At 40.5% G+C, this 11,935-nt stretch overlaps 1 protein-coding gene across 2 annotated transcripts in view; it reads left to right on the top strand.

Moving 5' to 3' along the window:
* Nucleotides 1-948: 948 nt before the first annotated feature.
* pspc1 (paraspeckle component 1) overlaps nt 949-11,935 on the top strand; it is a 28,850-nt gene continuing 17,863 nt past the window's right edge. For both annotated transcript variants that reach the window (XM_075477830.1, XM_075477829.1), the window contains exons 1-7: nt 949-1,436; nt 2,913-3,062; nt 3,174-3,325; nt 6,537-6,632; nt 6,748-6,944; nt 7,037-7,121; nt 7,423-7,528. In XM_075477830.1, coding sequence (XP_075333945.1) covers nt 1,056-1,436; nt 2,913-3,062; nt 3,174-3,325; nt 6,537-6,632; nt 6,748-6,944; nt 7,037-7,121; nt 7,423-7,528 — 1,167 coding nt within the window. In that variant the 5' untranslated portion in view covers nt 949-1,055. The remainder of the gene's footprint in view (nt 1,437-2,912; nt 3,063-3,173; nt 3,326-6,536; nt 6,633-6,747; nt 6,945-7,036; nt 7,122-7,422; nt 7,529-11,935) is intronic.

Below are 11,935 nucleotides of genomic sequence, written 5' to 3'. Positions count from 1 at the left end.
ACTTTATTTATAACTGTGATACTGGTCAGGCTTAAATCAGGTAATTCAAACTGGGGAAAGAATAAATAAAGAGAGATCTTTCAAGTTTATAAACTTTTAATTCATGGTCACCTCCAGAAAAACAGAGGTAAAAATCATTATTAGGAGTAAAATGAAGAAAAGATGACAATAACAATGGGAAGAAGAAAGGAGAAGACGACTGTTTTTATAGAATTCAAAGGAAAGTGGGGAAAGTACAGAAGAGTATTAGGGCCAGGCATAAGAAAAAAAATAATATTTTGCCTGTAGAGAATAAAGTCGACATGTTGAGAATAAAGTCAAATTTTCTAGAAAAAAGTCAACTCCTCTGGTCCATCATCTAATTACTTTATTTTCGACATTTCGACTTTAATCTCAACATGTCGACTTTATTCTCGACATGTCGACTTTATCTGTACAACAGCTCTCAGTGATGACACTTCTGAATTTCACTGATCACTTTATATTTCACTTTCGTGTCACTCCACTGGTCACTTTATATTTTTATATTTTATATTCTTAAACAGTTTTTTAAATTCTTAGATTGTTTTTAAAGTGTTTATTATTGTATAAACATTTTTATTGCTTTATTATGTCTGCTACTGGATGCTTGAATTTCCTTCGGGATCAATAAAGTATCTATTAATCTATAGTAATCTATCTTTATTCTCGACAGGCAAAATATAAATATTTTTTCGTATGCCTGGCACTAATACTCTTCCGTAGGAAAGAGAGTTGTGCAGAAGGAAACAGGATATGAAATGATTATATCAGGACTTAGACTTAGAAGTTTTAACGGTTCACTGTGGGGAAAATGAGACAGAAAGAACACAAAAGTCTCAGGGAAGTCATAGTGCAGTTTGACCAGCTGGTGGCGGTAAAGCGCAAGAACGTTCTTTGTAAACCGCCGGAAACACCGAAGAAGAAAAAGAAGAGACGCCATCTTTGAAATTCTGAGTAGGTGTGCGGCGGTTGAGCTTGTTTGCAAACATTTTGAACAAAGTCTGAGATATAAACATTATACTACGTAAAACGACATGGCTAACCGAAATATGCAACAAGTGAGGATGCCGAGCAGCAATTCTCCTCAACCGGCGAAACGCGGGACAGACTCCCCGGCCCCGGAGCAGACGGCGGCGAACAAAGGCAGCCCAGCGCCGCCGCCTCAGCAGTCTCCCGCGGCCGAGCAGACGGAAGGAGCCGGGGAGGGAAGCGGGGAAGGCCCGTCAGAAATGACTCTCGATATTGCGAGTTTTCGAAAGCCCGGTGAGAAAACGTTCACCCAGCGCTCTCGCCTCTTCGTGGGCAGTCTACCGCTGGATCTTTCGGAGGAGGAATTCAAAAGCATGTTTGCTAAATATGGGAGCATTAGCGAAGTGTTCATCAACAGAGACCGCGGGTTTGGCTTCATTCGCCTGGTACGTCCCGATAAATTACTCGAATAAGTAGTTTTCACCGGTACTTTTGTGACTTGTGTGTGTATTGACTGAAATGTTAAAAATGAGCTGGTTGGTGCCAAACATCTGGCATTAAATGGCATTAAAACGCCACACTTTGAGGTTGTTTAATTCAGCTTTTTATTTGGAAATAAATGACCAAATCACATATGTGATACAACTATAATACATATTTTTTATTTAATAGCTAAATATTAAGGTTTTGTAAAAAGCATACCTAAAAAATTTTGAAATTCTTTTGTAAATTGATTTTTCAAATTCGGAAAATATGGAATGATGAGCAGGATGGAGCCTCGTCATGTCTCAACTTCCATCATAAACTTTGAACTCAGATTGAGATCCAGACTGTTTTCTGTTCATGTCGTTGAGAAAAGTCTGAACTCTCTCTGCTCTGTGATGTATCATCATCCTGAAAAATGAGCTCAGCATCATCAAACCTCTTTCTGACTGATGAAATTTAAACAGAAAGTGTGTAAAACATCAGAGTCCAGCTGAACATCTACAGCAGAGGTAATGGCTGCCATCTCCTCTGGTCCTTTACCCGCCATCAGCCCCATATCCCCAGTGATGGTGGAAATGTGCTGGTTTCCTTCAGCCAGTCATCTTTCTATGTTTCATTGGACCAAACTAAAGCTCCAGCACCGTCTCCTTGGTGATTCATCTCTGAACACCACTTCCATCCAACCATCCCTGCTTCTCTTCAGCCCGCTGTGACCTGCTTTTCTTCTCTTTAGGTGGTTTATATTTGGCTTTTCTGGATGGAAATCCCACTTTCTTCTGCTCGTTTCTTAAAGTTTGCTCACAAACATTGTCTCCTATTTTTAGTTTTTTTCATCTATTTTGTTGTACATTTTCTTTTGTCAGACATTTTCCTTTGAGTTTTCTCTCCTGACTCTTTGACGTCTTCCTCGGTCGACCTGCGCGTTTCCTCTAACCCTCCCATTTTATTTGGCCTTTAGAAGGAGTTTTATCATCCTTTCTGTTGTTTCCACTGTCAGCTCTCTTGTTGGGCCCATGTTTCCTGTGAATCAGCCAGCTGTAACTGCTCATTAAGCTCTGCCTGCACCTTCTTTAACTGAAAACTCATTTACATATAAAAATGTGTGCGATTTACTCGGCGATCGCTCATTTTGTCCTCATTTGATCTTAATAAAGAGGTTATGTTTTTAAAGTGTTTTTCTTTTCACCAAAAAAAGATGTAAACAAAATGAAAGAATCTACATAAACGCCCTCAAAGTGTGGTGATGACATCGTTTTCGCCAGGAGTTGTAGGTTCCTCTTTCTGAAGGTTGCAGTGTCACATTGAAAAAATATGGCAGCCGTTCATAAATTTTGTGTAAGAGTTTATCATTAACTGAGTTAGTTTCATTCAAAGGTCTCATTAAAGGGATTCCTCCTGCCGCTCCCTGATGTGCGTCGCCATCCCTTGTCTTTCAGGAAACCCGGACACTGGCAGAGATCGCTAAAGCTGAGCTGGACGGCACAGTTTTGAATAATCGGCCGATCAGGATCCGCTTTGCTACACACGGTGCTGCCCTCACAGTCCGCAACCTGCTGCCCGCAGTGACGAATGATCTGCTGGAACAGGTAGAACCAACAAGTGCTCGTCTCTCCATTTAACTTTGCTTCTGTTGCACCATTCAGCTGATGATTTCTGGAAAGTGAGTCTACTTTTTGAAAATCTCCTTCGATCCTCAGGCATTTTGTCAGTTTGGGCCAGTGGAGCGGGCGATTGTTGTGACGGATGACCGTGGCCGACCCACCGGAAGAGGAATCGTGGAGTTTGCAAACAAAGTGGCTGCTCGTAAAGCCTTGGAGCGCTGCACAGAGGGAGCGCTGCTGCTGACCACGTAAGAGCCCTGAGATGAAGTCGTTTAATAGATACAAAACACTTATGCTGCTGAGTTTAATTTCATGAGTTGTTACTTTTTGCGGTTGTTGCAAAAGCTTATCTGTCTCCAGAGTCTCGTCTGAAAAGTCTTTGTTGGGATTTAAATATCAAATCTGGGTTTTTTCACGATGATAGAAGCACTTTATATCCAATACCATTAATGATACCACCGAGTAAAAAAGAGGTCTCCAGGCTGACTTTAAAGGTGTAAAATTTGTGGCGTCCTCACAAAAAGAAGCAGCACTTACAGAATACTTAATGAATTATTGCTTTCACATTAGGGATGTCACGATACCGGACATTTACGGTAGTAGTCGATACCAATACCAACGCATGTACTTCAACATACTAATTTATTAAAAACATTTAAACATTACAAAAAAAACAACAGTGGCATGTAGGGTTCAAGTAATAAATAAAAATAAACCACGATTAACATTTGATCCATTTGAATTGGGATCAGGCAATATCAGAACCATGACAGTGGGATATTCTATGACTTAGTCATTTGAAAAAACATCTGCTTCGTGCTTATCGTGCATGTGCACTGTAACTTAACTTAGGTGATCTGTGCACATCTTTTGAACACAACTTAAGGCTTTGCAAATAATGTAAGCAGATACATTATTTGATCTATTTCACAACCGTAGAACTCGCGTTATAACAGAGAAACGAGGATTACTTTCGGAAAGGGTACATTCTGCTGTTTATTTTGATGTATTGTGCATTGTGCAGTGACGGGAACTTGGCACCTTATTCAGCTGTACTTTGCAGAGACGTAACTTTGTTCTGTTTGTTTGTTGTCTTCACAACGTGATTATTTCGGTATGAACAGATACTCTTTGCAAAGCTCTGTGTCCGCTGTTTCTTGGGATATGCGTTTCATATCTATGTGATTGGGAGTTCGTTCAACTGAACAATGGGTGTGAATTTGCCCACAAAGTGAACTTTAACTTGAAACTCCCTCACCTTGAATTCTGTGAATAAATCTGGATGTCTGTCTTTGAGGTGCTTTGCTAAATTGGAAGTGTTTCCTCCTTTCGTCTGAAAAGCTCTTTGGCACCGTTTGCATAGGTTTATGCAAATCTATTATTAATCCCTGATCATCCGCCTCAAACCCAAAGTACTTCCAGACACGACTCTTATTATTATTTTTCTTTTTGACGAGTGGAGGCGAAGCTGTCGTTGCAGCTGCCATCTTCCGTGTTCCTTTGGCATTTAACGGCACGCTGGAACACTTGTAGTTGTATATGGTGCCCACGTTGCGTCCGGAGGAATTTCGTTACTTTATCAGGAAAAAATCAGGAATGACCGTAAGGTGAAATAATTGTTGCTGTGTTGAGCTGCATGTTGGCAGAGTCACTTCCACTGAGCTGTTTGTTCCCTTTCCAGCGTGGTTGGATGTACTGAGTTTGTCTCTCCTGCAGACTGATGTGATGATTCCTGCTGCAGAAACGGACCCGCTGTAGGTCAGCAGGTCCGTTTCTGCCGAGTTTAACAGTTTGTGGTCGAGTCAGTAAACGAGTTTCCCCAGGAAAGCGCTCCTTTGTTTTCAGTATCTGTACAGATAAAGGTTGTGATCTATTCACACTGGAATGAGTATCTTCTCATCATGGATTCAGGATTATTGTGTCACAGGTCTGAATGCTCATTCGCCTTATTTAGGCACATGCATACACCTTTACTGTAATATAACATCCTACTGGAGTTGTCACGGCATCTGGAGACCACCTGACATCTTGAGGCTATCAGGAGCCATGTCGCTGGTTTGCTAAGTCGGCTCATTATGACCAACCTTGAGCTTGTGTTGTTTTTGTTTGTACATGCTCATCATTTAGTCCAGCACAGGTAAACGTATAAAAGCAGCACCGCTGTTGTTGATTGGCATTGCAGGAGAGCTTCAGAGCTCTTCATGAATGGATTGGGATGTTGTTTATGCAGTTTGGTTGTTAACCACCCCTGCAGTCCCTCCTTCACTGTTGCCTCTGTCTGAGCAGAGACGCGTCGTTCAAGCCGCCACGTCTGAAACGAACAATGCCGTCTTCCCGATATTCCCTCTGCAAACTAGTCTCTAGTTTAAACTTCCCCCCCTCCTTTCTGCACGTCTCTTTCACTCGTCTGGACTTGTGGTCTTATCCCAGTCATTACACATGCAACAACTCTCCCGTTGGCATGGTTATGCATTGCAGCAGGTGCCAGCAGAAATCATCCCAGCAGCACAGCTTTTTAATACATCAGTGGTTTCTAAAGGAGTCTAAAGATGCAATATGTCCAGAGCTGCTGGAATAATGTATACAGTCCATTTCAATATGATTGCTTGCACAGTGCTCCTTGGGATGTTTAAAGCTTGGGAAATCTTTTTGTATCCAAATCCGGCTTTAAACTTCTCCACAAGAGTATCTGGAACCTGTCTGTTGTGTTTCTTGGTCTTCATGATGCTCTCTGCGCTTTGAACAGAACCCTGAGACTATCACAGAGCAGGTGCATTTATACGGAGACTTGATTACACACAGGTGGATTCTATTTATCATCATCAGTCATTTGGGACGACATTGGATCATTGGATCCTCGCTGAACTTCTGGAGTGAGTTTGCTGCACTGAAAGTAAAGGGGCCGAATAATATTGCACGCCCCACTTTTCAGTTTTTTATTTGTTAAAAAAGTTTGACACATCCAATAAATTTCATTCCACTTCACGATTGTGTCCCACTTGTTGTTGATTTTTCACAAAATTTTTTAATTTTATATCTTTATGTTTGACGCCTGAAATGTGGCAAAAGGTTGAAAAGTTCAAGGGGGCCGAATACTTTCGCAAGGCAATGTAAATCCATCAGTATATTCTTCATGTTTTCATCCTATGTGAATACATAATGTGGCTGTTCTCAGATATTGGTTCATAAGGTCACACGGTTTCAGGCTTGTTTTCTTAGAGCCTTTGTTTTGGGCTGGTTTGCAGGTGGTGGAGAAACCTGATTAATGCTCTGTGTTTGAGAGCAGTTGGTATGATTAAGACTTTGGATGGGCCAAACATTGCATGGCGTCGGGGGATGTGGGTTAACATGTAAATGGGAATAAGAAAAGGACATTTATCTTTGCCTAATCTAAATATAATGTGGCATCAGCTGATGTCAGTGGGGCTTTTATCACAGTGTTATCCCGTCTCTCTTCAGCACACCCTGTCCAGCCATTGTGGAGCCCTTGGAGCACTTGGATGACGAAGAAGGCCTGCCAGAAAAAATGCTGCAGAAAACTCCAAAGTGCTATAAGTGAGTGAAATGGGGCTTTTTGAGTCCCACTGAAATGCAAAGACTCGGGCTCTCCTGTGTTCTTTATACTGTTGTAGACAACAGGGGTCTGTAGATTTCCTCCTCTTTGTTTCAGGGAGCGAGAGCAGCCGCCACGCTTCGCCCAGCCAGGGACGTTTGAGTTCGAATACTCGTCTCGCTGGAAAGCTCTTGATGAGATGGAGAAACAGCAGCGAGAGCAAGTGGACAGAAACATTAAAGAGGCCAAAGAGAAACTGGAAGCTGAGCTGGAATCAGCCAAACATGAACATCAGCTCATGTTGATGAGACAAGGTGGGGAACCGCTTCCACCCTGATTTCATCTGCTTTCTGCTGTCCCTCTGCCATTCCTCCTTCCCTGATGTGGTCTTCCCTTTTCTCCTCAGATCTAATGAGACGTCAGGAGGAGCTGAGGAGGTTAGAGGAGCTTCGCAACCAGGAGCTGCAGAGACGAAAGCAGATAGAGATGAGGTGTGTCTCCTTTCCCTGAGCACGCCATTAAGACGGAATAATCATCATTTGGTTTAAATCACCACCCGTTAAAGCTAATATTGTTGAACACTATTGTCATTTTTGCTCAATTGTTATCATTTACTGATTAACGTTCGAGTTTTGTGTCCAATTAGTGACACGGGGCTAAATAAAGAATATGAACTAGATAGATGGAAATCAGTCAGAAATGTGATGACCACAAATCTGTAGCTGCTTATCCAGCTAATCAGGCTTTGTGTTTGATTTGTGCAACTTCTCTCTTGATTCTGTCCGTCTTTAGACACGAGGAGGAGAGGAGGAGGAGGGAGGAGGAGATGATGAGACACAGAGAGCAGGATGACCAGAGACGCCAGCCTGATGGCCTCAAACCCAACTACCTGGAAAACGTAAGTACGGGCGGCCCATGCGCGTTCAGACACACTCGTTCAGTTAAGAATAAGATTAACGTACAATTAAGAGTCAAACAGAAACATGTTTTTACTTTATAGACACGTTGACGAGCCCTTTGTTTAAGTTCAGCATCACTTTAGCTCACGTTTTAAAAAGAAATGTTCTAATAGGTGAAATAAAATCTAAGTTCACAAACACATAAAGGGACTTTTTAGTACTTTTGTACTGAAGCAGTTTGCATCTCTTTAAATGGTCTTTATGTCGCCTCAATCCACCTTTTTAATATTTCATTTAACCGCTTTAAAACTGCACCTGTGAATTTGATGTATTTCTTCTGATTATTGGGTAAAAATGTGCCTTCGTGAGCAGGATTTCCACTCACTAGTGAGGGAAATCTGAAGTGCTTATTCAAAAAGTTACGAAAAAGGAAAGTGAGGCAGACACACGAGTGTAATTTGTTCCATAGATAATGCAAACGGGCTGTTTCATAAGCACCAACAAAGACTGCGACAGCCGATGTGTCCACAGCTTTGACCATCAGGGTGAAATACTCATCATTTTTAAGCACAGAACAACATTTGAACTGCATTTTAATGGAAATCAGTCGGCTTGTTAGCAGAGAACTGGGCGGTGTTGCCACTTTTTTATTTTTGTCTCGTATCTTTCTTAAAATAAACTGCTTGTTTCTATTGTGTTGGACCAAAAGTGGCTCATTTCTGTTGAAATGACACCAGAGTTACCAAATAGCTAGCACCAGAGCTAGCTATTAGAGTTACCCTAATATGGCACTTTTTGTTCTTTTATATAGTTTGTTGCTTTTTCTGTTAAATAAAGCAATTAATGGTTCATGTTAAGACACACGAGTCTTTTTTCTCGTATTTCCTATCCGATTACTCGATTAATAGACTGAATAATCGATTACTTAAATGCTGCTTTCTCCAATCCATCGTGTTTTACCATAGTTTTTGCCACATCTACGCAGCCTCTCTTTCTGTCTTAGACTTGTGTTACATCAGCAACGTCCGTCTGTGTGCACCGATACCCCAGGATGGAAGCAGGGCTTGTTGATGCAACATTTCATCTTTTTCAGACTCTTTAAGCAGCTTTTTCTTCTTCAAACTTCCTGCTCTTGCAGCCAATTTTACCAAGTAGAAGAAACAATGTAGATAAGAGCAGTTTCTTTACTGAAGGCAGCAGCCCTGCAGCTGAATGTGGACGTGAAGGAAACGGCAAATGTCAAGGCAGTCAAGAGCACCAGTCAGCTCCATGAGAATTTTATATCATATCTGGAAGGATGTTTTTCAGACACCTGAGTTTGTTCGGTCATTTTAAGCTTTGCCTGCTCAGAGTTGATTTAAGTTGATTCCATACGCCCTTATGTGCGTCCAATCTTCTTCGAATCAGGTAAAAAAAACACCTCAACCAGAGTTTAATTTAATTTTTGTGCATTAGTTGAAGTTTCTTTGCTTTTATTTGGTTCCCATTCACCTTTTCTGAGTCACATCTTCTGAATGCAGATCAGAAACAGCACTTCTTGTGTCATTTTCAGTATATTAGCTTTACCATTAGCTTAGCATCATAACGGGCGTTTTCATCTTAATATATCTTGTATATAAGGAAATGCCTTTATTCATATTCTGTCTTAAAGAGGTGATTGGTGTGACCTGCATAACACATTTTGACTAAACCTCAAAATCTGATGGCAGCTACACTCAATTCAGTGTTATTTAAAGAGGCTCCAAATCTCCACAAATGGCATCTCCAGGCACTCCAATGATCCCAGGAAGCCAGTCAGAGTTGTTCAATAAGCCCAAACATGCAGAAAGCTTCAGCTACGATATATTTTTGTCTTTGTTTATGTTTTACACAACCACTGCTTGACCTTATAAAAAAAAAAGGATGGTCTAATTAAGCCATTATTGTTACATATCATACGTATGAAAAGGGCTTAAATTGAGCCACCTGAGAGGAGTTCTGACTGTCCTTCGAAGGCAAATAAAGGTTTTCGTCGTTGCTCTGTTGTAGATTTAAAGGGATTTTACATCTTGAAAGTTCCAGTTCAGGTGCTCATAGTATGCACATTATTACTCTATTGATGTGCATGGCTGCTGGATGTTTAAGTGTATAATTTAGATTTTTGAACTTGTTATAAGAACATCGTTTAAATCCTTTCATAGTTTGTCATCTGGGCCTGTGTCCACGCAGCGTTTTCCTCTGGCAGAAAGGTGCTGACAGGGCATTTACTCGGTCGCCATCATTTAAACACTCAGCTTGTGATTCAGCTTTATCCTTCTGTTTTGCACTTATTATCTGTTTAGCACTGTTTGTCCTTATGTTTCCAAGGGATGAGCTTATCACATCTCAGTCTGACAGCTGTAGTTCAGGGAGAGGTGAATGTGTGACGCAATGGAGTCTGGTTACAGGCCTTTTTCGGGGGGATTTTGTAGGTTATAGAAGGGTTATTTTAAGTAAGACTCCTTTCAAAGGCTTGGCACAAGATTCAGGGAGGTCACAGAGCGACTAACGGAGATTTAACAGGTTTTTCTTTCTTTGTTTTCATCATCTCTTACATGTGATAGTCTTCAGCTCGATAACAGTTTCTGCACATATGATTGGCTGCTTGAAGCGGCCACGCAGAACAGAGCGCCCAATTAAGAAAGCTGTGTGGCTGCGTACGCCCTGTTATATATTACATATCATTCTCCTCCCAGGCTGTAAAGCTCACCGCCTCTTTCAGCTTATTTTCACACTGCCCGACACAATCTACTGAAAATCACTCTTTTTTTTTTTTTTTTAATGTTTTAGCACTAATTACAGGGTCATTGTGACAGCGTGCTTTGTATTGTGTGAGCTTTGTAGTAAAATACCTTTTTTATATGCATTTTCAACCAAGTTTTCGTTGCTTTGGTCATCAGAGAGGATTTGGATCTCAGGAACCTGTTCATACACTCTTACAACTACTAGAGGACATCCTTCCTTTTTCTTTCGTCTTCTGTTTTTTGGTGTCAGTTCCAGTTCAGAGCGACTTCTCTTAGTCTTCTTCTTCAGCATCTAGAGGGATGATTGGCCCAGACTACACATGTGTGTAGTGATTGGCTAATGTACATTCAAACCAGAGCTGTGATCAATCAATTTATCAAATTCAATATTGTATTTATCTTTCTTCTAAGGAATACTATTTTTCACTTTAACTTTATATTAGAGGAAACTTTTACCTGTGAAGTCATAGTTAAAGTTTTATCAAAACCCCATTTTTTTTTTCCCCCCATCAATTTGTGGGGAATAAGTCGGAGATTTTGTGAAGGTCGTGGTCTATGTAGCTGATATTCTGCCTGTTGGATAAAAACACCTTAAGTTACTCAACGTTGTCCTTCATGGAGCTCCTTTTTTCATTTCTGACAGCCATACATGGGACTTATCTTTAAATAACTCACCTGTTTAAACTGTGTCAAGGTTGGAAGTTATGCATAATTAAAGTCGTGACCTATTTTAGTGACAGATGAGTCCCTCCGCTGTTCCCCGTTGTGTCCTCCGGGTTTTTGTCGGATCTATCCCCAACTCGTCACTTCTGGCTGCAAAAACCAGCGATGGTGGAGGCGAAAATGACTAACACAAAGCTTTAAAATCACAAACCAAAGCTTTACTTGTAATGCTTTTAATGGAGTTATTTTTCTTCATCTTCGTAATGTTTAGACTTCCTCTCGGACTCGACATTTTTAATTTCACATCACAAATTCATGTGGAAATGGCTGCCAACTGTCCTCATAATCAAAATTACCAAAGAAGTAGTTCTTCGATGGTCAGTCTAATCAATATTTATGGCTAGTTTCAAACATTTATGTTTTATATTTTGAACTAAAATGGTAAAGTTTGTGTTACTCTTTAATTTAATCTCACAAACAGAGATTTTACAGTCTACAGTACTTAAAACTCATTATAACCCCAAATGTAGACTTTAAAAAAGGCTCCATTTTCATGATATTTCTTGTTACTTACTGTGTTTCATACATTTGTGTATCTTGATGCTTCTTACAATGTTTGTCCATATAATTGCTGAACTTTCTCATACCATTGTGTTTCTAGTTTGCCTGTTTAGGATGGATTATTGTTAAACTGACTCCCAGAGTGTAAGTTATGGTATTTGCTGCCATCTAGTGCTGCACTTCAGTGATCGCTGTCAGTTATTTGTTAGATTAAGTGCCTCATCACACCATTGGTTGTCTTTTTTTCTTGTAAAATGGCAGCACTGTATGCATTTAGAAGGTAAGTATTAAATGAATGCACTTACTCAGCTATTGCAGTAACATGCAACACATTCCCTGCTTCTTTTGTCCTCATTTATATCGTATTTGTTTGCTGGATGAGTGAGCAGTTACACACTTTGGATCTGTGCTGTGTTATTT

Source organism: Odontesthes bonariensis, chromosome 11, assembly GCF_027942865.1.
Source record: "Odontesthes bonariensis isolate fOdoBon6 chromosome 11, fOdoBon6.hap1, whole genome shotgun sequence".
Classification (NCBI taxonomy): Eukaryota; Metazoa; Chordata; class Actinopteri; order Atheriniformes; family Atherinopsidae; genus Odontesthes; species Odontesthes bonariensis.
This window is presented reverse-complemented; position numbering and strand designations above follow the sequence as displayed.